The 27900-nt window shown below is 54.6% G+C and overlaps 1 protein-coding gene across 1 annotated transcript; it reads left to right on the top strand.

Moving 5' to 3' along the window:
• Positions 1 to 16773: 16773 nt before the first annotated feature.
• FOSB (FosB proto-oncogene, AP-1 transcription factor subunit) lies at positions 16774 to 23816 on the top strand. The gene is made up of 4 exons (XM_011367950.2): positions 16774 to 17618; positions 19544 to 19864; positions 20107 to 20214; positions 21244 to 23816. Exons 1-4 carry the CDS (start codon positions 17493 to 17495, stop codon positions 21703 to 21705), a joined length of 1017 nt encoding a protein of 338 aa, XP_011366252.1. The 5' UTR covers positions 16774 to 17492; the 3' UTR covers positions 21706 to 23816.
• Positions 23817 to 27900: the final 4084 nt, after the last annotated feature.

The raw sequence follows: 27900 nt of genomic DNA, 5'->3' as shown, positions 1-27900 counted from the left end.
GGACGCGTCGCGATGTTCCTGGAATATTCTGAGCCTGCCGGTTTCCAGGTGCCCAGGGACCCAGAAGGCTGGAGCGGATGCGGGGTGTCCGGAGCCAGCGGTCCGTGCTCCTCGCGGCGCAGCGGGGCCGCGGGAGGCGGTGACTCAGGCGCGCGCCCCCGGCCCCCGTTCTCGCAAGGGGGCGCGCACGGCCTCGGGAACCCGCGCGACGCCGGCTCCATTTTTACCCGAGCGCGGCTAAAAATAGTCGCCGCACTCGGAGCCGAGCCCGAAATAGCGGCCCCCAGAAAAGGCAGGACGACTCAGCGCTTCCGGGGAGCGGAAAGGGAGGCAGCGGGGAGGGAGGGGGTGCTGAGCCCAGCCGGGCCTCGCTGTCCCCAACCCTTCCTGGCGTTCGCACTGCACTCAGCGCGACCCCAACCCGCATCCCCCAACCTGTCACCTGCCTTGCTTCATCCCTTCCCTCTCCCCACCATCCCCCCACGCTCCCCGTCTTCTGGCCCCCACCCTTCATCCCGCATCTCTGACCATTACCCCCTCCCCCTTCCCTATCTTAATCTTCATTTCCAGCCTTGTCCGCCTCAACCGTGTTCCCAACCTACCCAGCCCGAAGCCCTGTCCCTATTTACCCTCCTCGCCCACAGCACCAATCTCGTTCCTTTCAGTCAACCTTATGAGGGGAGGATGGGAGGTCACAGGAAGTCCGACACAAAACCAGCGTGCAGAGGGCTGGGGGCGAAGCTCTGACTTCTCGGCTTGTTTCTGTAGTGGACCGGGTGGGCTTAGGTCCGAGTCGGAACCAGTTTCATCATCCTGTGCCCAGTTTCGAGATTCACCCTGGGGCTAGGGTTGGGCTCAGGCTGGGGGCAGACGCAGGTCTGAAGTCACCAAGGTCGGGGTCTCTGTCACCAGAGTCGGGGCCCATCCTGGCACCCATCGTTTTGTTCACCAATCCCAATCCCTGGGGGATTCTTTCCTGCCTTACAGATCAGTGATTAGACACGATAGCTCCAGGCAGTGGGAACAGCTAGAACCCTGCTCCCTCTGGGCCTAGGTCTCCTTTTTGCATTTGGATCCTTTAAGTCACCTTCCCATTCTGATATCCTGTGACTCTTTCAGTACCTATTCCAAGAATCAGCCTCAAGGATCTCAACACCACGTGCATTTTCCTCAAGTGCAAAGGCAACACTGTCAGCATCTTCTAGTCTCTGAAATATCACAGGATAGAGAAACTGCCCTGTCCTGTGTGGCCCTAGGGAGCTGGCTGTAGTATACAGAGGTTGGTTTAGGCGGACGTGCTTGGCCGTGAATGGAAAACAGGCTTAAGTGGTGGTAAGGTCCCCACCAGGCAAAAAGATTGGACTGGAAGATCCTTTAAGCCAAGAAGAATCACATATTTGGGATCAAGGAATTAGGAGGCTGGAAAAGTCAGCAAGGATCAGCCAAACTGTGCCCATGGGCTCTGGCGAGAAGCCTGGACTGTTCCCCCAAGGGCACTGGGGAGCCACGGCAGGTTCTGAGCAGGAGAGAGGGTTTATACTTTAGTAAGACCTTCTGGTTGCCTCCTGTAGGTAGATGGGAGGGGAAGAGGTGGGAAGGGGCCTGGACCTAGGGAGGAGGAGGAGGAAAGGGCAGATTTGAGAGACAGGAGGCGGGAAGGACCAGACTTGGTGGCTGAGAGGCTGTGAGGGGAAGGAGGGACCCTGGATGAGGTCCGGGCATCCACTCAGGTGACAGGATGGATGGTGGGGTCATCCCTTAGATGAAACCCAGGAGGAGGAAGGAGCGGGGTGGAGGATGCCCAGAAGAGTTTCAAAGTCAGTCCAGAGACGGTAATTTTTAAATAATTTTTTAATGGGAATTTTGGAAAATATTGGTACATACTTTTTTAAGGTATATACCCTCCTCCAATTTGATCCCCACTTCTCACTGTTGACTATTTATGTACCTCGGCTAGAAGGATTCGCTGAGCTCTTACGAAGTCTTTAAGACTGCTAAGGCTGTGCTAAGTCTGTCACAGAAGGGACCTCACTGAAATTACTCTTCCCAGTGTGCGGGCCAGAGACCACTACTGTACCCATTTTAGAGAGGTGAAAACTGAGGCTTGGAGAGGTACAGGGATGTGTCCTTTTGAGAGCCTAGCTTTGAAGCCTTTTCAAAATGGATGGCATGGGAGGGGGTGAGATCAGAGAGGGAAGGTCTGAAAGGCCAGAGGCAGAGCCCAGGGAATCAGAGGTGGGCAGCAGGGAGTCGAAGGAAGGCTGCCTGGAAGAAGAGTGAGGGTAGCCAAGAAGGTGCCTTCCAGAGCCTTAACGATGAAGGGTTTGGGTGGAAGTAAATCAGTCCCTTTGAGGGGCTGAGGTAGCACTGGCAACAGGTCAGTGCCCCCTCCTCAGGCTCACAGGACCCCAGAGGTGTTTATAGGAGGAGACTGAGGCTGTCTGATGACATCTAAGGGACACGATGATAGCACAGTCAGCTCTTGTGACGTCTGAGTGATTCGCCAACTGCCTGTTACAACTAGCATCTCTAGTCATGCCCTGTGGGGGGGATGAGGCTAGGAGGAAGTGACAGGCCATGGGATGGGGGGTGGGGGGTAAAGGCGATAGGGTTACAGTCATGCAGAGACCAGGGACTCGGGAACTGAGATGTGTTCTGCCTCCTGCAGTAGGGAAGGGTCTCCCAGAGGTTGGGGAGAGGATCTACGCTTGGAGGTCTGTCTTGTGAAAGAGGTCCAGCTTCCAGGAGGTCTAGCTGAGGTGTAGTCTCCCGGGGCTCAGAATCGGGTCAGTCCAGGGACTCCTAGTCTCAGGGACTTGTTTTATTTGCTGCCGTGTCCCCATCACCTAGGCACACAGTAGGGGCTCAATACATCTTAATTGAATGAATGAATCAAATGAAAGGGGTCAGCACGCTCTGGGACTCAGGCTTGACCATCAGGCCGCCTCAGTCAACCGCCTCGCTAGGGACGCCCCTTTCCCCCTGGATCTGGTCTCAGATCCAGTCCTAGCTTTTCCACTGGGGGGGAGGGGAGGAGCCAGAAAACAAGTTCGTGCCTTAGGTGGACTCCGCCCACTTGTGACATCACAAGCCGCTCGGGAATCCCGACCCGTGTCCCTCCCTTGGGACAGGGCGTGGAAAGGAACCCGGCAGTCCTGACCCCGTCCCCTCTCTTGGGCCTGGTGGTGTTACATAACCCGACGTCGCGTCCCCAGGAATGTCACCGGACGTCCTGGCCAGGCCGAGGACAATGGGCAGGGAGCGCCCCTCCCTCCAGGAGCCTGGAAGTGGCAAGGGCGCCCCCTCTTCTGATTCACCCTCATTTCCTGCCCGTTTCAGCCTCCTCCTTCCCCTCAGGGACCCTTATCGCCCCCAAACTCTCACTTCTTGTACCCCCTACAGTTCAGCTCTTTCCCTGCCTTGCAAATATCTGCCCTGAACTCCCTGACCTCACACCTGTCGCTTGTGATTCCCGATTTCCCTCGACTTTCAGTTTCCCGTGCCTCCCTTCACCCCATCTAGGGGCCCCTCTTCCGGCTCCCCACTTTCCTACCCCTGACCTCCCAATCTTCTCCCGTGACTCCCCCCCGCGAGCTTCCCTCATGAGCTCTGTCTTCCCCAAACTCCTCCCCACCTCCCTTAAACGGACCCTAATACTCTTTCTCGTCCCTAATCCCAGCTCCTTAGTTCCCCCTAGTCGCTCCGAAACTGTCCCAACACCCTGATCGGGCCCCCCATTCCCCCACCGCCCCAGACAGCCGCCGGTCCTCCAGGCCGCTCCCCGCCGCAGGCCCCGGCCGCTCCCACGCCCGGCGCGAGTTCCCAGGCCGTCATCGCTCCGCCCCTCCCTCCCCCCCATCCCCCGCCGTGGCCCAGAGACCTAGTTTGCGGTGGCAAAACATTGGTCTCCGGGCAACAGGCCCCGCCCGCCCCCGGCGGCCGGTGCGAGCCCGGCTAAGATTGCGCGCCCTGGCGGGGCGGGCGCCGCTAGCCTTCGCCCCAGAGGCCTGCGGGGCGCAGAGACCCGGAGACCGAGGGACACCACACGGAAGTAGAGATTCAGGGACTCCCCCACCCCCACTCCGACAAAGAAACTCGGAGACATTCGTGGGGGCCAGAGCCGCAGGGAGCTGTCTGGGACGCAGTGATTAGGGGAGAACACGCGACCAAGCAAGCAAGGACGGAACCCAGAAATAAACACGGAGATAGTGAGATTAAACACGGACAACTCCAAGCCCGAAGGACACCCCCGAAAGCAGGACAATCTACCTCGGGGCGTCAGGGCCTTTGCACTTCTGTCACAGGGACGTCCCCTGACAGTTTCCATATCTGAAAAATGGGTAGTGATTAGCAAATAGGGCTGTTGTTGACCATTCAGTGAATTCAGCGACCTAGAGTTTGTGGTGTGGCCCAATTCCCGGCACATGCCATCTGTCATTTATTCATTCAGCAGATATTTCTTGAGCACCTGCTATGTGCCAGTCCCGTGGTAAGTGCGGGGTACACAAGAGTGAACACAACAGAGCTCTCTGTCCTGGGAGCTTCCACTCTGGGAGTGGGGAGGGGGGTGCTGAACAATACATCAACATAAATAAGCAAATTATATAGCACGTTGGAAAGTGGTAAGCGCTGGGGAAGGAGGGAGGGAGCGGTGGGGCTGCCATTTGAAATAGGGTGGTCAGGGCAGGCCTACAGGAGAAGGTGACGTTTGAACGGAGACCGGAAGTTGGTCAGGGGGAAGCCTGCAGGTGTGTGGGCCCAAGGCCGCCCAGCCTGAGGCAGCAGCAAGTGCGAAGGCCTTAAGGTGGGAGAATGTCTGGCATGTTGCAGGAACAAACAAGGAGGAGGCTGGTGTGGCTGGAGCAGAGATCCAGGGGCAGAGATCAAGGGGAAGAGAGTGACAGAGATGAATCAGAGTAAAGGCAAAGTGTGCAGGATCTTAAGGTCACGGTGAGGCCTTTGACTTTTACTCTGAGTGAGTCAGGAGCCATGAGGAGGTTTTGAGCAGAAGAGGGACACGAACCGACTTTGATTTTAACATCGTCCCTCTGGCCGTGTGTGGGGAATGGACTCTGGGAGGCAAGGGTAGAGGCAGGGAGAAGAGCAAGGAGCCCCAGGCAACAACAGTCCAGGGGAGAGGGGATGGTGATTTGGACTAGAGGTGTTTGAACTGAGAGCTGCAGAATTTGCTGACAAGCACATTCACGGCAAGCCTCAGTAGATGGCAGCAGTTACCATTATGTCAGGCAGAGCTCACATTCCCACCGATGTCCTTATCATCCCCATTCAACAGATGCAGAAACTGAGGCCCGGAGAGGTCACTCGACTTGCCCAAAGATGGCACCTGTTAGTGAGTGCTGCTATTCTCAAGTCCACGAACCCAGACAAAACATCCTCAGTGCCTGGAGCTACATCAGGTTCATCCATGTGGGCCCTAGGACCCCTGGATCAATTTCCTCATCAGCCACACCCAGTGGGTGTAGAAAGTGGTGGCCTAACAGGAGAATGTTGCCTGACTGGTGTTTGGGTTGTCAGGCAGTCACCCTTGCTGGCCCAGGACACTTGCTTAGAGGCAGGCAGATACACGCACAGAGGGTCCACCCAGAACCTCCCAGCCCAGCATCTGCCTCCCACACTTAATCCCAGCACTGGACCCGGCACACCCCAGTGCTGCCTGCAGCAACCTGTCAAAGACAGTCACACGTTTGCACCTAGACAGGTACTCAGCCGTTCATTGTGGAGGTGTGTTTTCAGGCAGTGTGCAGAAAACGCTCAAATTCTCTTTCTCTTTAGAACTCTGTATCTCTCGTCTCTGACTCTTTGTCTCAATCCTGTCTCTATCTCTCCCCGTCTCTTGTCTTGCTATCCTTGTCTCTCTCCGGCCCCACCCTCGCCCCCAGATCTGTCTCTCTCTCTCTCCCCTCCACACTCAGAACAGTCTACCTGCAGTGTAAATCACTTTTATCCCTGGCCATTTGTCTCTGTGGAACCTCAACCTATTATATGGCATCAGAACCTGGCACTGGCACAAATGTGTGGAGGCCCCAGGCCAGCAGTTCTGGCTGGCTGCTCAGAATCACCAGGGAGAATCTCCTGTATCATGACCCCCAACGCCTCTTCCTCTGAGATGCCAACCCACAGCTTTTGGGTGCAGGACCAGAGAAATCCACCTTTAAAAAGCTCTCCAGGCTATGGCCACGCCACCCTGAACATGCCCGATCTCGTCTGATCTTGGAAGCCAAGAAGCGAGGTTGGGCCTGGTTGGATGGGAGACCACCTTGGAATACCAGGTGCTATAAGTGTTAAACAAACAAATAAACAAACAAACAAAACAAACAAACAAACAAAAACCTCTCCAGGTGTCTGGGATCCCTGTGGGCTTTGCAGTAGTCCCTCTGCCTAATTTTGCAGACAGGGAAGAGTAGAGGCCCAGAGAGCAGAGGGCGCACCCCACCGTCACACAGCAGTCAGCTGCTAGAGACTCTGTGCTTCCAGATCCTCCTCAGAATCACTTCGGCAGTGAGTTTGGGAGTTAAAGAGAATCACAGAGACACACAGAGAGACTCGAGATGTGGAGACTCAGAGAGAGAAAGGGGAGCAAGGGGAGGAAGAGCCCCAGAAAGTGGTTTCAGAACAGAGACAGAGAGTGACAGAGATGCACAGAGATGGTGAGACAGGGGCAGAGACATAGGGGTCAGAAAGATGCAGGGCGAGATGGAGACCTATTAAGAGGCAGAGACACAGAGAGAAAGATAGCCATTTAGGGGGACAGACCCCAAGAGGGGCACATTTTCTTTTCAGTGAGACAGTGTCCGCATGGCCCACGTCTAACAGTCTCTGCTTCCTGGAAACAGCTGGTCCATAGTTTGGCAGTTGCAGGCTCACCAAGCCGGGTCCCCTGCCCAGGCCCGATATGTAGGATGCACATTAAACACGTTATTATAACCCTCCATACAGAACCTAGGAGCTTTATATAACATAGCCCCGTGAGTCATGCTGCGGACATGGGGCACTGACTGGTCATGCCCAATAAGAGGGAACCCCTGGCCCAGGACCGTTAGTTACCCGGAAGCGACTGTGAGATGTGAGTGAAGAAGCAGAGGGTCAGAGAGGGCAAGGCACTTGCTCTGGGTCACACAGCCAGGATCCAGAGGGACAAGGATTTCAACCATATCTGCCTGATTCCATAGCCTGTGCACCCCAAGACACCAAAAAGACAATGACTGCCACTGCCCTGTCACATGTTCTTTTACAGAGTGGAGGAAATAATAAAAACACCAGTCATAATACAACAGTTCCCCGCATGTTGAAGGCACTGTTGCAGTAAGAACTTTACAAACACCATTTCATTTATTCCAACACTCAGTGAGGTAGGGACAGAACTCAGTTATCAACTAACATAATTCTACCCATAAAGTTTGGAACGCTTCTTATGTACTAAGTGCTTAATAGGATTTCATACAGTCACAATTCTGGAGGTGGGTGATGTTATCCCTCCCATTTCAGGAAGGAAAGAGGCTCAGAGAAAGAAGGTCAAGGTCAAGGTCACAGAGCGGGTATTTGAACCCAAGTCTCTTTAGCCGTTTATCTCTGCCACCCGTTCCCTCGCGGATGTGCCCACAAGAGCGTGCGCCTATGCATACGTGCAATCTAGCATCTACTATCTAACACAAGCATCTCAAATACTTTAAGAGCTCCCGCCTCATATGCTTTTTCTGCACCAGGGCGCCTAACCCAACCTCCAATCCCCTACACCTCCCCGCCGCCTCGGGAGCGACCCTCTGCGCTCTTCGCATCGCCTCAGTCCCGCCGTGCGGCGGGAGCCGGAGCTTGTAAAATGTTCATGCTCCTTTAAGAGAGCGAACAGTCGGCCGGCGTTGCCCAGCAGCACCAGGCGGTTGCCAGGCAACGTCAACAAACGACGCGGCCGCCGTCTCCGTGCGCCCCCCCTCCCGCCCGCGCAGACGTGGTGACGCGACGGGCTGTGGAACGCCGTCGCCTAGCAACGAGAAGGCTGTTTGTCTCGGGCCCGGCAGCGCGGCAGCACAGGGCGCTACCAGGACCGGCTCCGGCCGACAGAAGGGCCGACCGGGAGCCCGGGGTGGGGGGGCTGCGGTGATGGGAGCGGGGGAGAACCAGGTCCCCAAATTGCCGGTTTCCCTTTAGACAGCCGCAGTCTGCTTGTCGCCGGCTCCTTCCGTCTGACCCTGGACCGCCTCCGCTCGGGTATCTGTCCGTCTGCGCCCCCTCCTCCCCGGCATGTCTGTGTGTCCCGCGTCTCCCGCGCTGTGGCTGTCTCATATTCCCCCAAACAATAACAACCCAAACAGATCCAAGCACACTTCTCTGGCCTGCCGCTTTTGCCTCAGACTCCCTGGCGCGACGGGGGTCCCCACCAGTGGAGACAGACGCACGGTGAACAACCTGTACCCACACACACTCACACTCCGAGCCACAGCCTGAGAGCTCCCTCCCGTTCCTTTCCCCGCTCCCCTCGGGTTGTCTTGCCTGTCTTTCTGGAGCCTTTTTCATCACAGGCAGCCCGCCGTCCTTCTGTACTGTGTCCGGGAAGCTGTCCACGGCTGGGAGGTTCTAATAACTCATCAACACACACTCCCACTACCCCCCATTCAGTAGCTCCATGTGATCAGGGCTGGGACGAATCTCCAAGAAGTAAGAAGAAATTGGGTGTGTGATAGTGTGAATGGATGTGAGCAGTGTGAATGGATGTGACTGCAGGTGAGTGGCTCTGCCAGTGAGTGTGTACATCTGGTATTTCCTGCGTGAGAGCATGATGGTGAGGACTTCCTCTGTGTGTGAGGGCAACTGCTGGACTAAGCAAGTGGTTTCCCCAGTTTGCATCTGTATCTGGATGTATTTGGAGCCCCGCTGACTCTGTGTGTGTGTGTGTGTGTGTGTGTGTGTGTGTGTGTGTGTGGTGAGTCTCTGCGTGTGGTCATTTGTGAAACAAGGAGTGTATAAGTACCTATGGCTGTGCATTATTTTGCTTCTAGCTCGCATCTCTGGATCTCTGTGTATGTCATCTGTGTGTAACTTTGCAGGTACCCGTGTTCGTGAGCACATTTGATCTCTGAGTTTTCCTTTTTATTACAATTACAGCATTTATTGCAATTTCTAATTCTGTATTTGTTTATCTACTGTCTGTCTCCCCCACTTGATTGTGCGCCCCTTGAGGACAGGGCCCAGGGCTGTTGTGGTCACTGCTGGGTCCCCAGCGCCTCCCTGCACACAGTAGATCCTCAGTAATTATTCGCTGAGAAAATGAATCAATGATTCATGTGTGTCCATGTCAAGTGCGCATGTCTGTGTAACCGTGTGAATGGTTCTGTGCTTCTGGGTGGTGGTCTCCTGAATCTGCCTTTGTGGGTCTGAGCACAGGAGAGTTGCTGGTACTGTCCAGGTCTAATTTCAGCACCCACCTGCAGGGCTTCATCAATATTTGTGGACTTGAACTGTGTCATTCTTTCTCTATGAGCGTTAGGACCCCTCTGTACCTCAGTGTTCTCATCGGTCAAATGTGAATAATGATTATACGCACTCACAGGATTGTTATGGGGAGTAAATGAGTTCACACAGAGAGCATTTAGAAATGTCTGGCTCAAAATAAACAACTACAAAATAATCCCGCTTTTGATTGTCAGGCATATTCTTACTTCGTTAGTACGCCCCTGCATGCATGTGTCCAAAACTCAAGTTAGGGACTCAGGTGTTAGCTGTGTGGTCCTGAGCTAGTGGGTACCAAAATAACTTCTGGGTCTCAGTTTCCTTCCTATAAAATGGGCATGATAATGGACCTCCTGCAGGGGTGGCTGTGACCAAATGAAGCTGCGTCTGGAAGTCTTGACCCTGGTGTAAGTACTCAGTGAGCACTCAGCGGCTACAGGTCCACTCATGGTCATCACTGTACAGCTCAGGTTCTGGGGAGGCAGACAAGGGGTGGAGTGCAGGGGTAGGGGTAGGTCCAAATGATTTAATGGGACTAGACATATGCAAAGTCAAAAAGGGAGGAAAGAGGACCTGCTGAAGCAGGTTGGTTGAAGGTCAGATTCCAAGAAGGACTTCCTCCAAGAACTGCCTCAAGGCTAAGGGTGAAAAGATGCTGGAACTTGTTTGGAAAGCTGCCTGGGGGGTGGGAGGAGGGAGAAATCAGCCTGAGTCTTACAGGCCCGTAGAATTCGAGGCAGGGGTAAGGATAGCAATAATAATAACGCACGATGTATAGACTCTGTTCGGGGCTTTGTGAGGAAGCTCTTGTTCTCAGCTCTGTCTCCAGTGTCCAAGGTGCCTGCCACAGGGGAGATGCTGAGTAGATGTTCGAATGGCTGTTTGAATAAATAAATGAATGAATAAATTTCATCCCACAAAAACCTGTGAGTCCTGGTCTTGGGGGCAGGCGGGAAAGCCTGATGGGCTGCCAGGGCTGGCCGGGGCCCTCGTCTCTGGGACCTGCCTCGTGCCTGTCCCCCAGCCGTGGTTCCCACAGCTCAGGGCTGCGGAGGGTGTGGAGGGGGCCGGGAAGGGAGTGTCAGGCAGCGAGGCTGCTGCCTGCCCTGGACAGATGCCCAGAGTGTCTGCAGGACTGAGAGGGTGGCTCAGGCATCTGAGTCACCTCGGAGAAACCCGGCCACATACCTGGTCGCTGACATCACCAGGCCAGGGTACCCCCGCTGGCCCAGACAAGCGGACTGAATCACAGGCGGAATTCAACCACTGCGGGTGCGGGCACGTGGCCCGCTGTGGCCCCCATGACACCCCCGTGACACCCCCGCGTGGCTGTCTGGCCGCGGGCCGGGCAGGCTGCACTGGGGTCAGCGAGGGGGCAGGAGCCCTGAGTCAGGGATCTGGGCAGCTACAGCCGGAGACCACCCAGCCACAAATGCCTCAAGGTGCAGGAAGGAGAGCGTGGGGAAGGGAGCTGGTGGAGAGGCCCCTGGCAGAGAGGAGGAAGCCCGTGTGGGTGGAACCGGGAGGCTGCGGGTTGCGGGCCGTGGCTGGATGACCCGCTGGGTGTGGGACGGGGTCTGGGTGACTGAGCAGAGGACCACGGAGTCAAAGAACAATGCAATCGCCATACAACGTGCGTAGGCACGGACGCACGCACACCCAGAACCCAGCGTGCAGAGGCCCGGCCTCCATCCGTCACAGGACTGTCCCCTCGCTACCTGGGTTGGCACCCGGGCCTCACTCACTCAAGCCTACAAGTCGGGAAAGTTCCCTACGGGTTCTGGCCTCCGTTTCCTTATCTGCTGAATGGGGACAATAGAAATCATTGCTGCTGTGACAGCTTACACTTTCAGGGGACATTCCTTCTGCCGGAAACTGTTCTAGGCATTTACACATCAACTCGTTTACTCCTCAAAACAGTGCTAGAAGGGAGGTGCTGTTATGCCCACTTTACAGACGAGGAAACTGAGGCTCAGAGCACTTGAGCTACTTGACCAGGGTCACACAGCCAGTGCCCTCCTCACAGCTGGTGTTATTGGAAGGTTAAACAAGAAAATATAGTAGATCTGTATAATGCAGCATCTGGCACATGGTTCGTTTTCTTGAATGACTGTCAGCTGTGTTGTTAATACAACATTTTATTCTCATTCGAAGTCCAGATGGAAAAGTGTCCACGACAGTCACCCTCACCACTCTGGGCTGGTGCTTCCTCTCGGCTTCCCACAGTCTCTCCTGCTTCCTCTTCTTCGGTCTTGTGCGTCCACAGTAGGGAGAGAGTGCTCTTGGGGATTCCCTCCTTACCTAAATCTTTTCAGGACTTGAGGATGGTTGGCCAGACCCACCCTCACCAGGAAGCCCTCCTGGCTTGCTCTAGCCTCACTGAGCTCAGGAGTTTGTGGAGGCTCTTTGTGCCTGTAAAACTGTGGATATCTAAGAAATTCTGGGAGTCCACAGCTCAGGGGTCTCACTGTGGCAGTGGAGGTGCCTGGCTCGCCAGCCGTATGTGTGGAGTTGTGTGTCTGTGCAGACAAAGGTGTGTGACTGTCAGTATCTATGTGGTTTGGTGCGCACACACCTCTGTGACATACGCACAACAGCGTGTTTAGTTCTGTGTGTGCCATTGTGTGTTCACTTAGTTATCTGTGTGTCGGTGCACATGCATCTGAATTTCTGTCTCCCCCAGGCCTCCTTCTTCCCATCCGTGACGAACAAGCATGTCCACGCCACCCTCCTCTACCCCTGGGAAGACCCAGGGTCAGCAGCTCAGCTCAGTTCCTCCTTGGGAATGGGCAGGAAGGACAGGCAGACTGACTGTTCATCAACACCTGAGGCCAGGCCCCAACACCCATGTACAGCCTCCCTGTTTGTCAGCTGGTCTGTAACATCTGCCCCGACAACCCATGTGATGACAAAGAAACAGAGACCCAGCTCTGTCGGAGACAGTCTGTCAGAGTTCATGAATGAACAACTGAGTGAATGGTGAAGATTCATTTAACCAACAAATATTTACTGAGCACCTACTGGGTGCTCCGCACTGTGCTGGGGACATGGCAGTGACCAGGATAGCCTCAGCCCAGGCCTCAATGATAATAGAGCCCAGTGGGGGAGACGGATCCCAGACAGACAGAGCTAGGAAGGGGATTCTGGGGGAGGGAAAACTGACCCAGCCTTGGGATCAAAGGGTTTCCTGGAGGAGGGGACATAGGAGCTAAGACCTGGAGGAAGAGAGTATGAGCCGGAGGAAGCAAACAGAAGAGTGGTCCCGGCAGGAAGAGCACATAGGAGGATCTGAAGACAAGGGAGGATGGGAGAGACCCTGAGGTGGTTGGCATGGGCTAGGTCATGCCGGGCCTCGTGGACCATGGTGAGTGAGAAGTTTCAATGCAGAATGCCAGAGAATTGAGAGAGAGGGTCAAGCTAAAAGTCCCCAGTCTGGATCATTCTGCTTTCCTGAAACGCCACAGACACCTCCTCCAGGCGGCCTCCGGGATTGCTCAGCGGGGAACTGGCCCAGCCAGCTAATAACACTCACCATTCAGTGTTGGGCACCAAGAAACCCGCACTTACTGACCAGCCTGGCTCTACCCTCACAGAGATCAGAGTCACAACAGCGGGATACACACCCTCACATGCATACCCTGCGCCTCTCCCACCTCAGAAACACTTGCGACCTGTCTCTTGGAGCCGAAGCCTTGGCATCACCCAAGGGCTTGCTGGAAATGAAAAAGACCACACCATATCTGCACCGTAACCAGATCCCCAGTGAGAAGCACGTTAACAGCCGAGAAGCACTGATCTCAGGCTTAACCTCCCTGTGCCTCAGTTTCCTTTTCCGTATAATGGGAATAATAACAGAACCTATTTATGGGGTCGGCGTGCTGTGAGGATTAACCGAGATAATGCATGCAGAAGCTCTGAGCGCAGCTTCCTAAACCTTTTGCTTTCAGAGCCATCGTCCTCCTCTTCATTTTTATTGAATTTCAGAGCCCATCATCATCCGAACTTCTTGCTCTGTGGATGGGGAAACTGAGGAACAGTGTAGCAGCGGTTTTGCTAGAGGAAGGGTGGAGGACGTGCTGGGGCCTGCCTTCGGCAGAGTCAGCCCAGGGCTGTTTACAGGATTCGCTGAGCAAGCTGATTTGGCACTGCCACGCCAACTCTCACCTATGGGGGCAGAAGGCTGAGGGTTCTCCTTGCCTGCTCCTCACGCAGAGCCAAGCCCTAGGGAGTTAGAGCAAGGGTGCAGCCCTCTCCCCCACACTCCAGTTCTCTTTCTCCTGGAAGCTCCCCAGGTTGAGCACCATGGAGAAAAACTTGCCTTGCCCACTTCATGTTCTGCGGGCGGGTGTACATGTCTGCATGTGCGTGTTTGAATGAGACTCGTGTGTGTGTGTGTGTGTGTGTGTGTGTGTGTGTGTGTGTGTGTGTGTGTGTGTACGCGCCTTCAGGGCCAACTTTTCCTTAAGCACAACAGGCACAGTGCCAGGGCCCATGACGATGTTCAATTTCTTTTAAAATCAGAAGAAAAAGCTGAACTTTTTGGTAAAAGAAATTGTTTTAATATGTGATGTTATTTGTTTTTATACCAATGCAGTCGTGAAATGTAATTTTAAAGATGTCTGTGGAGGAAGAGGCTCATGAAGCCTAGAGTGCCAGAGGATCATGAAAGTTACAATGCATTTTGTGTGTCTCTGCTTCCACTCACGTCTCTCAGAGGGTCTATGTCTGCAAAGATCAGGGTGGCTTTGTTTAGGTAACAAAAGAAGCCCCTGCAATGCGTTAGGCGTGTTCCAGGAGCTTCGATAATATTCACGTAATCCTCCCATCAGCCCCATGAACTGGGCACTACGCGGTCCCCGTTCCCAGACGAGAAAACTGATGCTCCAGGCATTAGTTCAAGTTTGCCCAGCCACTACGTTCTGGTGGGGCCAGAACGTAAGCCCCTCAGGCTGCCTTAATTTGGGGGGATCTGCCAGGAGGGGGGGTCAATGCCCAGTGTCTGCATGAGTGTGACCATCTGCATGTGCATATACTGATATACATAATTCATTTTAAAGTCATTAGAATCCCAGACTGAAGTCCACATGCCACATTCTTAGCCCAGCTCTGCCACTCATTTGCTGAGTGACTCTGGAGAAGTGACTTCACCTCTCTGGGCCTCTGTTTCCTTGCCTGTAAAATGATAGGTCCTATCTCATAGGAGTGTGATAAGAATTAAATAAATTAATATAAGCACTCATGAAGAATTAGCCCTTGTTATCATGTGTAAAGAACATCCACATGGCCCTGTAGCGAAGGTGCGTGTGTCACGTGTGTTGGTAACCATGTGATGATGTGTTTCCGTGTATGTGTGAGAAGCTGCTTTTTCGTGTGGCCGTGTGTGTTGCTGCTTGTGGGTGAATGTCCAAATGTCTGAGTGTGACCCTGGGAGTAGGTACCAGTGGCCGTGCTTGGGCCGCCTGTGCTGGGTTGTGACGGTCTGTGGGCAGCCAGGCTTGGTGGTTGTGCCTCCTTCATTTTGTGGGAGAGGAGATGAGGGGCTTGGACAGGGCAGGGGAACAAGGGCTCACTCCCTGTCTGATGCTGGGGCCGAGTCACTGCCTGCTGATGGTTGCTGTGTCATCTCCTAGTCTCTGTCCCTACTTCCAGACTGATGGCAGACAGAGGGGGCGTAGAGAAACGAGGCAGAGGGCAAGCCTGAGGCTGGGCTTTTGTCTGGAAACTTCTACGTCCCCATATTGCCCCCCATGTCCCTCCAGCGTTCCACATGTCCCTATCCCCTCCCCACTATCCAGAGAATCGAGACTTTCCTGCGAATCAGGAACGACCTCTTCCTGCTTTGCCTCAGACCTGCTGTGTGACCCTGAGCCAGATCTTCCCCTTCTCTGGGCCTGTGGGAGTCAGTAGTTTTAAAGTGCTGCTCCCTCTGTGCCCAGGGCCGAGTCAGGCTCTGCACTCGGAGGGGAGTGCCAGGATGTGAGATTTGTGAAGTAGCTGGTGGGTTCCTTTCCATTGGGTGCTTTAGAGTTGGGCCTGTGGCTTCCAAAATACCCACATTAGCCTCTTGAACCCCAGTCCCTAACTGGGCGGCCTCAGGTAAGCAACTTTACCGCTCTGAGCCTGGATTATCATAGTGTAACTGAACAGACAGTATTGGGTTTGCAAGGCTTATAGCTCTGGAGGACTGGAAGCTGCTATTATCGTCATTGTCATTTAAACATGTTTTTCAGGGAGTTTCACTGAATCAGGCAGCTCTCAGAAATCGAGAGAGCAGTAGTTCTGGAGTTTGAGAATTCTGGGTTTGATCGTCTTGCAATGGGATCTTGGACATGTCACTTAACCCCACTGGGGACCATTTTCCTCTTTTATAAAATGAAGATTTCCCTCCCTTAACCCTTGAAAGTTGTTTTAAGGATTACAAATCTTGTATTGAAAGGCTTGGCACAGGATCTAGAACTTGGTAATTGTTAAATACATAGCACTAATAATAATAATAATAATAATAATTAATAACTATTATTATTACTATTACTAGTTATCAACACACACACACACATTCGTTCTGTCTGTGACTATAAAGCGAGGAGTGATTACCAACACCATCAGCAGGAACATTGCATCCTAAGTTTCATTCTCCATTTCCTCCAAACCCACTTACCTTTCAGACGCTGGACCTGGGGGGGCCATTGGGATCCAAGACACACATCTTCTGTTTAGCTGGAAAAACTAAAGCCGAAGCTCAGAGAGGGAAAACATTCCCCAAGCTCTCGCAGTAAGTCAGGGCAGAAGCTGCGCTGAGCCTCGGGACTCCACTCGCATCTCTGCTTTCACCTGGAGCATCCCAGCCCCTCCCACCCGCTTCGGGACTCAGTTTCCCCACCTACGTGCTACAGCACACTAGTCAGGGTCTCTTTTTGGAGATGTAACCTTCTTCTCGAGTGACGGGCGCTGCACCACTGCACGGGGAGAATTGGGAGGGGCTGCCAGAGGGTAGGTGGACCCGCTAGCTGGGGTCTCCCCGACCCCCGCCTTCCCTGGGCCAGTCTAACAGCCTATTAATACCAGCCCCCGGGGCGGCGCGGCACTGCGCAAGCGCGGGCGGGTTCTGCCAGCGCGCGAGCGAGAGGGATTCCCTCTGACGTAATTGCTAGGTTACCAAACAAACACTCTGCCTCGCCGGCCGAGCTCCTTATATGGCTAATTGCGTCACAGGAACTTCGGGGAGGCGGGGCCGGGATCCCCTCCCGCCGAGAGCTCTGGAACGCAGCCCCCGAGACCCCCAGGGTGGCAAAGGTGATGCAGGTGACCATATCGAGGCTAAGGCAGACCTCTTGCCGTGCGGCACGGGGCTCGGCCCAACAGGGCCGGAGATCTGAGGAAGTTTGTGGAGTGAGGGGGGGGTGACGTAAGCAGAAGGCCGGGCCGGGGCGTATAAATACAGGCTGGCGGCTTTGGGTTTCATTCATAAGACTGAGAGCTACCGCCACTGCAGGGACGCGCGGAGCTGGGGCTTAGGGACTTTATTGTTGTGGTTCTTGGGGGCTGTGAAATTCGGTTTATGATTTTTTTCCGGAGAGAAACTTTTTGGAAGGATTCTTCTAGGTAATTCTACATTTTACTTTGGAGGACCGACTTACTTTTTTTCGTCTTCTTTATCACATCCCTCCCCCCGTGGGACCCACCGGACGCGTGGAGGAGACCGCATCCGAAGCAGATTCTGTACAGCAGGACAGCGCTTTCCACCTTTAGGGGAGCGATCCCCACCACGCCCCTGGGTTCAACCGAGCCTGGACTTTCGGGAGACACAGCGGCATCTTGTGGGGGCCTGGGCGCCGCAGAGGAATTGCACAGAAACTTTGCGACTGTTGGAGCGGGACGCGGCCCCCATCCCGAGTTTCCCCGGACGGCGCACTTTGGCGACGCGCTCGACTTATCCCGGACTCGCACCTTTCTTCCCCCACCCGGCCATAGCCTTGGCTTCCCGGCGACCTCAGCGTGGTCACAGGGGCCCCCCTGTGCCCAGGGAAATGTTTCAGGCTTTTCCCGGAGACTACGATTCCGGCTCCCGGTGCAGCTCCTCGCCCTCCGCCGAGTCTCAGTATCTGTCTTCGGTGGACTCCTTTGGCAGTCCACCCACCGCCGCCGCCTCCCAGGTAAGTTCTAATGGGTTAGGGTACTGCTTTGTGGGGTTTAATTTTTTTCAAGTCAAGGGTGGAACGAGCAATCTTGCCACCCCTCATAAAGACTCATCAAACCCCGGGATCAGCGACGGCATAGGCGCGCAGGGCGCACTTTGCAAATTGCAGAGTCGGGACTTGTTTGCAAATTGGTCGTGTGCGTGGAGCGCAGGGAGGGAACGCAGAGGGGTAAGGTTTGAGGGTGGCTAGAATGCGCCGTTCAGTGCAACATGTATGCGGTAGCAGGGTTGAGAACTTTTAGCTGGCTCCGGGACCGTCCCCGACCCAGGTCCCCACCTGAAGCTATGGAGCGGTTAGGCAGGTCGGGGAGATCCCGGGGAAGCTTCCAGTAGCCTCTTCCCTTTACCTCCTCCACCGGTGCGCCCACTCCGGCGCCGGGTCGCTCTCCATCCAGCGGGAAAGCGGGCCTCGAACCCTCCACTGAGCTGCCTCCGCCTCCTGCGCGGAGACGTAACGGGGGACCCGTGCGTAACGGCTGACGCGCTGGAATCCTCCGTCTGACGCGGGGCACGCACGGCGCGCGGCGCCCCCTTCGTCCGCCCCGCCCCTGACGTCCCGGGAGCGTTCTATTTTGGAACGCCGTGGCCACGTTGCTAAGGGAGGGGGCAGTCCGGCGTTCCGATTGGCCGCCGCGGCGCGGGTTTTTGGCCAATCAACTTTCTTTTCCTATTTGTGGGGTGCAGTTCCCTTCCTCCGCTTTGTCCCCGGAACCCGTGGTTCCTCGGCGCTAGGGTCTCTTTTACCGGCCTTTAGAGGCAGAGCGAAGGGGATTCCTGTCGCGACAAGAGAGACCCTCTGCGACTCAATGGGTCCGCGAGGACCTGAAGGAGATCCCGTTCCTCTGCTCTCAGAGGCAGAGGATGTCTGTTTGTGGGCCGGGATTTCTTCAGGAGACCTGGTGACCGTCACTCTCTTCTCCAGGCATTTACACGCACTCCCACTCCCTCTACTAAGGACACTTGGTCCCTCCCGGGTGTCCGAAGACAGGACTAGAACCGTTAAGTCTAGGAAGAGCAGCCAGGTGGTCTCCGGGAGCCCCGCCTCCCCTGGGTTTCCAGGACGCTGATTGGCCGGCGGGCCAGCCCATCCCTCACCACGCCCCCTAGGAGAGTAGTTTAGCGTTCCGAGCAGTTCTAGGATTCCATTTGCGGGTGGGGGGAGATGAGCGCCGCTTGGGCTTGGGGGCTCGGGACCTACACCATTCCCCTTCCGCGACAGTCTGAGGGAACCCGGGTCGTCACTCTTTACCTGTCTGTCCACCGTAACCTGTCACTGTCAGCCTCATTCTGGGGAGAGGCAATTACTTGAAACGCTGTTCTAAACTCCTAGGCCCGTCGCCCAACACCTGGTTAGCTGGGATCCCCGCCCCTGCAGGGGGGTCTCATGGACCCTCTGATCGCTCATCCCCTCGCTCAGAGGGGTGTGTGTCTGTGTGTGAGTGTAGAGGAAGGCTTGGCCTAAGGCCTCTCCCTCTCCCTCCCCTTGCCTCTGGGGTGGGGGTGGGGTGTTGTGGCTGTGTGTGTGGCTGTGACTCCGTCCCGGGAGTTCTGTCACCCGGCTGTGTCCAGCCTCCTCCCCACCCCCCATACCTAAGAGTCACCAACCCGGGGTGTGATTCACCACCCGCTGGAACCGTGCAACCTTTCCCCGAGGAAGAAGGAGGAGGTAGAAGCCAGTTGAGCAGAGATCCTCTCATTAACCACTGCGTCACGGTGTAGTGGAAGGGTGGGTGTTGTGGCTTTTTGCCTGTGACACACACATCCACACCCGCTCACCCTGTGCTCACTCACGGGGTCGGTGTGTGTATGTGTGCTGGGTGTGTGTGTGTCGGTGTCTCTGTTTGTGTGTCTACGCCTGTGTGTGTATGTGTCACCCCGTAGGAGTGCGCCGGTCTTGGGGAAATGCCCGGTTCCTTCGTGCCCACGGTCACCGCGATCACAACCAGCCAGGACCTCCAGTGGCTCGTGCAACCCACCCTCATCTCTTCCATGGCCCAGTCCCAGGGACAGCCACTGGCCTCCCAGCCCCCGGCCGTCGACCCCTATGACATGCCTGGAACCAGTTACTCAACACCGGGCATAAGTGGCTACAGCAGTGGCGGAGCTAGTGGCAGTGGTGGGCCTTCCACCAGCGGAGCCACCAGCGGACCTGGGCCTGCCCGCCCAGCCCGAGCCCGGCCTAGGAGACCCCGAGAGGAGACGGTGAGTAAGGAGCATCAGAACTTGGTCTGGTGGGAGGAAGCCGGAGAGGCAGGAACTTTCTCACTGTTGGGCTGAGGGACCACTAAGGCCTCAGTGCTGCAGAAACCCTAGCATCCTTAGTCAGTGAGGACGAGAGGGTCCTTTTCTGGATCCTGGGGGTTCTGGAAAGAGAGGAGGTTCAGGATGGATGGAGGAGGTGCACTGTGTCCTCAAACCTCATGGCCTCTGTCTTCCCTACTCAGCTTACCCCGGAGGAGGAGGAGAAGCGAAGGGTTCGTCGGGAGCGAAACAAACTGGCAGCAGCTAAGTGTAGGAACCGTCGGCGGGAGCTGACTGACCGACTCCAGGCGGTGAGGATGGCCCCTGGGGTGGGGTGAGGGTTTGCCAAAGGGGGGCTCGCTCCTCATCCTCTGTCACCCCCCCCACACACACACACACACTTGCACCCTTATTCTGGGCTGAGAACCGGCAGTTCCATGTCTGGAACTAGGTACAGGCATGGCCAGAAGGGGTGACCCTGTGCACACACAGAGACCTTCGCAGACTTATGTGGACTCCTGGCCACTCCCTGCCTCGATTAATGACCCTTTCCCCACCCACACACGCCGTTCTCCTGGTCCTCAGTCCTTCCTGAGAGGACATATGAGGGACTTTTAATAGAGGGACGGTTTGAGTATTTCCCCCTTTTGGTCTCGGGCAAGCGACAGCCCATTTTGCCAGTTTCTGCATCTCTTCCCCCCCGCCTCACGGAACCTCCCAGGTTTCCTCTGCTTTAACATTCTGGAGAGTTTCTGAAACGAAATCCTCTTATCCTGTGTCGATTCCCCTCCACCTGCCTCAGCCGCTCATAGTTGTCGCACCGTGGGCTGATGGCGTCCGCCAAGGCATCCTCCCCTTCTACATCCTCCCTCAGTCTGAGACTCGCAGCGGGTGGGGAGACCCGCAGCCTCTAGAGGAACTCAGGAAAATTCTGCACTTTCCTGGCTACCTACTCTCTTTCCTAGGAGGCAGAGGGGGTCAGGTAACAGGTGGCATTAAAAACATATAACAGTCATTCATTCATTCATTCATTCATTCATTCAACAAACCTCTGAGTGCTTCCTGCAACCAAAGACTCGCCTGTGCACCTGGCCATTTCCCAACCATCCACTCTGCAGATGGGGAGGCTCCCAGAAGGCCAGACCCTTGCCCCAAGTTCAATAGCACACCAGGACTCCATCTCAGGTGGCCTTTCCTCTCAGTCCAGAGCTGCCTGCCAGCCCTGGGCCTCACCGGCAAGTCTAGGGGAGATGGCTTCAGCCACGACCCACCTTCTTTAGTGGCTTACATTCTTCTTCTCCTTCCTCCCTCTTCTCCATGACCTGGCCACTGGGCCTCAGGAGACAGATCAGCTGGAAGAAGAAAAGGCCGAGCTGGAGTCAGAGATTGCAGAGCTCCAAAAGGAGAAGGAGCGTCTGGAGTTTGTGCTGGTGGCCCACAAACCGGGCTGCAAGATCCCCTACGAAGAGGGGCCGGGGCCCGGCCCGCTGGCGGAGGTGAGAGATTTGCCGGGGTCAGCATCCACTAAGGAAGATGGTTTCAGCTGGCTGCTGCCGCCCCCGCCACCACCGCCCCTGCCCTTCCAGACCAGCCAAGACGCACTCCCCAACCTGACAGCTTCTCTCTTTACACACAGTGAAGTTCAAGTCCTCGGCGACCCCTTCCCCGTTGTTAACCCTTCGTACACTTCTTCGTTTGTCCTCACCTGCCCGGAGGTCTCCGCGTTCGCCGGCGCTCATCGCACCAGCGGCAGCGACCAGCCTTCCGACCCCCTGAACTCGCCCTCCCTTCTTGCTCTGTGAACCTTTTAGACACAAAACAAACAAACACACAAGGGAAAGAGATTTGGAAGAGGAGGAGGAGAGAGAGGGGACGAGACTAAGCGGGTGTGTGGCCTCCCTGCCTCTCCTGTCTGACTGACTCTCTGCCGCCACTGCCATCGGACAGGAGGACCTCCCTGTATTTTGTGCCGCCTCTTGTTTGTGTGGCCCGGCGAGACCAGAAAGCTGGTGACTTTGGGGGCATGGGGTGGGGAGGGGATGGACGCCCCGGGCTGCCTGTTGGTCCTCTCGCTTCGACCCAATCGCTGGGGATTGGAGGTTTGAGGGTTGGGGGGCGATGCCCATCTGCGGGCTGGAGGGAAGGGGGATGCTGGCGGTGGGCTGTGGTGTGGGCTGGAGTCCTCTCTAGAGAGGCCCAACAAGGAAGTGCCACAGAGTCCCCCACAGTGTCCCCCACAGCACTCTTCGGAGAGTTGACTAGGCTGGTTCTCCCTGCTCCCCCGACCTGAGCTTATTTATCCAACATTTCCAAGTGGTCAGAGCCTCCTCTGAATTGAGCCCCCCTCCCCTTTAGAGGGAAGTCGATGGCCCCCTATGATAATCTCCTTCCCCCCGACCCAGACTTAGTCTGAAATGTGAACCGCCCTCCCTGACTGTCCAGCCACTCCCTCCCAGCAAAACCGGCTCTGATGGAATTTCTCACCTCCCGAGGGTCCCCGCACATTCAGCCCCAGCCCTCCTGTCTGATTACAGTATTATTCCAAGCCGCCCCTCACCACACACTTCAGCCTCCCCTCCTGGCCTTCCTTGTTGGGCCTCTCTGATTCGGGCGGCAGGGGGCGCTGTGATGCCTGTTCTGCTGGAGTGTTTATACTGTGAAATGAGTTGGCCTGTGGGGGGGTGGAGTCCGGTAGGACAGAAACCTTCCGGAGGCATCGTGCCCCCCGCCCCGCTCCCCAAAGCCTTTCCTTGGTCTCCCCTTCTCATATCTTCCTCTCCTCAACAGTGAGTTAGACTTCAGGGGGTGACAGTCGAGAGGGGATGACAGTTATCCATTCGCGTGGCCTCTCTCCTCAGGACCGCCAGCCTCCAGCCCTGGCCTTTTTCTTTAAGGCCTGTCACCCAGCCCTGGCCTAGGACGCCAACTTCTCCCTCTCCTCGGCACTCCCCCATCCTTTCTAGAAAGAGAACAAGGGGAGATTGCCAGGAGGCCCGACATTTCTCGGGAGAAGACTTAAAGGCTGAGGCTTTGGCGCCCGACCCCCAATGTTTTCGGACTGGCAAACTCGACGGGGCTGGGCTCCCGCCGTCCCAGCTTCCCCTCCCCATCCCCCCCATCCCGGCCCCAATCTTGGTTTTAGTTCCCCCACCCCGCCTTTCCTGCGCTTCACCTCATGAGAATAATACCGTGAGGCCAATGGATATTTTTTAATGTCGGGTGGGCCAGGCCGCCCTCCTGCTGCATGGAGAACATTCCACGTGCCCCGTCCTGCGCCTCCTGCCCTGACCCCTCCCCTCCCGGTAGTTATTTATCCCTTTCCTGGTCTCCGAAAGGCACTTATATCTATTATGTATAAATAAATATATTATATATGGGTGTGTGTGTGCGCGCGCGCGTGAGAGTGTGAGCGCTTCTGCAGCCTTGGCCCAGGTCACATTGGCCCCCAAAGCCATGCCATTGAATTGGAAACACTGCTTCTGGAAACTTCGAGGCAGCCTGTCTCTTCGGCCTGTCTCTTGCTGTCTCTTTCTGGACCGTCTCTCCCCTTCCGTCTTTTCTCTGACCATTTCCACCTGTCTCTTTTCTGACTGTTGTTGACCCTCCAGCTGCCTTTTGACTCTGGGTTCGTTGGGGACGTGAGATGTTATTTTTGCGAGTAAGCCTGAGGGATTATAGATTTTTACAATCTGTACCTTTGAGAATTCTGGGTGTGAGTGTGAGCCTATGAGCGGGGCCTGCCCCTGCCCAACACAGTTTATTGACTTGCCCGAGCCCCCACCCCATTCTGTATTTGTGATTCTCGTTTTGTATTTTGCACCTGACCCCAGGGGTCTGGGGCTGGCCGGCATTGGGCCGCTCCCCTCCACCTCCATGATTCTGCACTGTCGCCAATAAAAAGCTCTTAAAAATACATCCACCAAGCCTCAGCGTCTATTTTCTCCTGACGCCGGTCACCTGCCTTCCTTTCTGGAGGAGAGAGTGAAGTCAACTTGCTGGAGGGGCCATGCACACACACACACACGCACACACACACGCACACACGCTGGAAGTCCCACTACAGCAGGTTAGAGGGAGGCTAGACGGGCAGGAGGACTTCCCACGAACACAGGTTGTGCCTCCCTCTAGAAAGCTGTGAGGTGCGTGGTACGGAAATACCGAAGGATCATGGAGGCTTCCTGGAGAGGGAGGGACTGTACGCTCTGGAGAACGGCCTGAGCAAAAGGCCGTGAAGGTAGAGAACTTAGAAGAATACATCCCAATTTATTGGAGATCACTTAAATCCATGGTGGGCAGTCCTCAGATATATGAATCACAAAAACTTGGGTCCCTTAACACTAAAGATGTGTTTCCTTTTGCTTTTCACGTGAGCACTTCTGGGTTATGAACACACTGGGGCTGACCCCAAATTGACTAACTCAAAAATATGGTCACTTTGTCAGTCGAAAGATACAGCCGAGCCATCCGCATTGCAAAACCCACGCCTTTTCGTATTTGCATAGCAGCAAGCACTCTGGGAATGGAAATGCTAGTCCAGAGGTTATTCAGATGTCTTAGGACCATAAATGAATAAGCAGGGGAAATTATTATGATGGAATCACTTAATTTATTCATTAATTTTATATATTTGCTAAGTACCTACTGTGTGCCCAGCCCTGTACTGGTTGGTCAGTGTTGGGGACACTGTAGGGACTGAGATGGGCCCAGGCCATCCCCTCCTAGAGTTCACAGTCCAGTAGGGGACACAGACTTGTCCACGGTCAGGGGCGATTCAAATTAGACAGAATTAAGGGAGTCCATGGGATTGCGGGGAGCCCGGCGGGGGCTTCTAACCTGGTCTGGGAGTCAAGAAAGACTTTCTGGAGGAGGGGACAGTTAAACAGTCCCAGAGTGTAAATATGAGATAGAGAAGGGAATAGAAAAAGACTAAGGTTGATTAAACAGTGAGTTCAAAGAAATCCTAGTGGAGAGAGGGCTTGAAACGAGGAGGAAGCTAGAGGTTCACGGTGGCTGGGACAAAGGGTAGAGAGAAAGAGGTTAGCAGGGACCATATTTGGAAGGCTTCGATTCCAGACGAAGAATTTAGATCTTCTCTTGAGGGCACTGGGGAGCCATGGCAGGTTTGGGGCACAAGAAGTGTGGGGACATCGAAGCATTTGACATCTTGCTTCTTGGCGATGTCATCGGTGTGACTTAAAATCTTATAAAAATTAAAAAATAGAAAAAGAAGGGCAGGGACAGGTGAGTGCTTTAGGTAGATGTCTCTGGCCTTCAGGTTGATGGTAGCTGGGAGAGAAAGGGGCAAGAGACCATGGAGGAGGCCAGGGTGGGGACACCCTAGTGTGAGGGAGCCTGAAACAGTGCCAGGGGCTGTGAGAGAGAAGGGAAAGGATTCAAAAGTCACTCAGGAGGCAGAACAGACAGGACTTGGTGAGACGCTATCTTGGTAAAGACAGCACAAGGCAGTGGTAGATAGCATGGACCAGGGGTCTGAGCGTCTGGGGTTGGGGGCCTATCAAAGCTGGGGGACCTTGGGCAAGAGACTTCATCTCTCTGAACCTGTTTCCTCAGCTGCAGAACGAGCTGTTGCGGGGAGTCAGTGAGCTCATTAACACCAGCGCTGAGCGCAGAGTGAAAATGCCGTTATCACCATCCCCACCGCCATTATTGGTGTCACCCCGATCCCGGGGCATAGTCTCCATGTCCCACCCCTCCACCGCCGTTGGCTAATCTCCTCTCATCCTTCAGGTGTCTGCTCAAATATTGCCCTGACACCCCAGCTGAACTCAGGTGTCTTTATTAGATGGCCTCACGTGATCTATACTTTCCTTCCCAGTTGTCACCACCTTCCTAGTTGTTAATTAAATGTGTGATGAACGATTGTCTTCTCTGGATTGGGAGTACCGTGGGGCCGGGACCAGGGTTGCCATCCCCATTGTGTCCCCAGCCCGGCTCCGTGCAGGACTGGGCACGGAGCAACACTTGTTGAATGAGTGAATGAATTAATGAACCAATGAATACATATTTGCCTGGTTAATAAAGTGCACGCGTGATTAAATACATGGGTGAGCAGATGACTGAGTTTAAGGGAAGCGGAGAGATCCAGCATCATTCTCAAACTAAACATCGCAGAACTGGGACTGTAGACGAGTTTTTCTTCATCGTTTGGAGTTGTCTTTAATATATCCGCGGAAAAGGTGTAACCACAGGAAGAGACCCGCGTGGAGAAGGATGAATTGCGATGCAGAGGGCTGCAGCGACCTCTCGAGGTGCTGGCGTCTAAGGGCTCTCTAAAGTCATCCATTTTGTGGGGGAAGAAAAACGTTCTGGGGTGCGACCCCCCTCCCGCCCGAAAGGTGGAATTGAACCACTCTGTCGCTAGACAGCTACAGGTTTGAAGCCTGCACCCCAGACCACTGAGGATCATCCGGGCGAAACACCCCGATACCCACACAGCTATATAACAACCAGTAATTTCTATCATTTTTAGATTATGGTTATATAATCTGGATGGGTGTGAGATTCTTCGCTTTAATATTTAAAAAATTTCCCAGTCATTTATTATGGTATAAAGCCTTTGAAAATGTTATCTTTGCCTTGCCTGTCAGGAATCGTCTTTGAGTTGGAAATGGTTTATTTGCATAATGCCGCGCATTCTGGGAAACGGCTCCTGGGGCTCTGGCCCACGCGCTTCTAGCTGTTAAAGAGCCAGAAGCCCCTTTTTTTAAGTGAGAAAGTTTTTCTTTTTCTTTTTTAAAAGAGACTCAATATTCGGCCTTTGGAAGCCTGTTCTCTGAAAAATCCGAGTTCAAGTGAGTCGGTTCCTGCTAGAATCTGATTTAACCAAGACCGGGAGGATCCGGCAGACAGCTACGGGGCTGGTGCGACACCTGCTGTTCTATTGTGGAACTTCAGCGACCTACCGATCCCTACATTCAAATATTTATTGAGCGCCTACTGAGTCCCAGGCACTGTCCTAAGTGCTGGGGATGACAGATACTCTGTCCCTATTCAGCTTAGACACTAAAGCTCATCCATTTTGCACCTGCATTTTATGGCCCGGGAAACTGAGGCTTAGAAAAACGGTAGTACTGTACTTCATTTTCCACAGCCCATCCACGTGGGGAAATTGAACCTGTGCCATCATAATTATTACCAAAAAGGTGATGCTTTTATAACCCAAGTCAATGATCCTTGGACAACAATACCATTCCCCGACATGAAACTTTCCCATGGCTCCCATCTCAGAGACAAAGGTAAAGTTCTCACCATGGCTTTACAAATCCCGGTAACCTAGCCTCTCTCATTCCTCTGACCTCGTCTCCTCCTCCCTCCTCACATACTTGACTTCCTGCATGAAGGTCTGCTCCCCACGCCAGGCATGCTTCTCTCTCCGGGCCATTGCGTTTGCTGGTCCCCTTTGCTTGAATCTCCTTTTCTCCACATGTACACATGACTCACTGCCTTCCTTCACTCTGACGTCTGCTCAAATATCATCACGTAGAGAGGCCTTCCCTGACCACCCGGTTTAAAATAGCAAGCCCTGTCACTCTATCCCCTTACCCTGCTGGCCTTTTCTCCATTGCCCTGATCACCACCTGCCATATTCTAAGTCTGTTTTCTCACTGTCCGTCTGGTCCCGCTAGAATAAAAAGTGCTTAAGCACGTTAGCAGATGCTCAGTAAATGTTTGTAGAATAAATGGCAGAATATTGTTACCAGCCTCTGAGCCTCAGTTTCCCCATCTGGAAAGCAAGACTGCTACAACTGAATTCGCTAGAAGAATGGTGATGAGCGGAAAGGTATAAAAATCTGGCATGGGGCCAGGCGACTGGGTGGTGGGGGGGGGAGGGGGCGGGCGGCACTCAGTAAAGGCTGTTTCTATCTCTAGTTTCCTGCCTGGGTTTGGGGGCTTTAGCTATTCCTGGACCCATATTTTCAAACTAGTCCCTCTTCCTCCATTCTCTATCATGGACAGATGGACACTTTGTCTTCTGG

This window comes from Pteropus vampyrus, unplaced genomic scaffold, assembly GCF_000151845.1.
Source record: "Pteropus vampyrus isolate Shadow unplaced genomic scaffold, Pvam_2.0 Scaffold138, whole genome shotgun sequence".
In the NCBI taxonomy this organism is placed as follows: Eukaryota; Metazoa; Chordata; class Mammalia; order Chiroptera; family Pteropodidae; genus Pteropus; species Pteropus vampyrus.
Note: the sequence above shows the minus strand (reverse complement) of the source record. Positions and strands in the feature narration are given on the sequence as shown.

Excerpts from the sequence above, each read along its gene's own strand:
- FOSB (XM_011367950.2), top strand. The coding sequence starts at position 17,493 with ATGTTTCAGGCTTTTCCCGGAGACTACGATTCCGGCTCCCGGTGCAGC. Across the intron at positions 17,619-19,543 it reads CCACCGCCGCCGCCTCCCAG|GAGTGCGCCGGTCTTGGGGA; the intron begins GTAAGTTCTAAT and ends GTCACCCCGTAG. Across the intron at positions 20,215-21,243 it reads TGACTGACCGACTCCAGGCG|GAGACAGATCAGCTGGAAGA; the intron begins GTGAGGATGGCC and ends ACTGGGCCTCAG.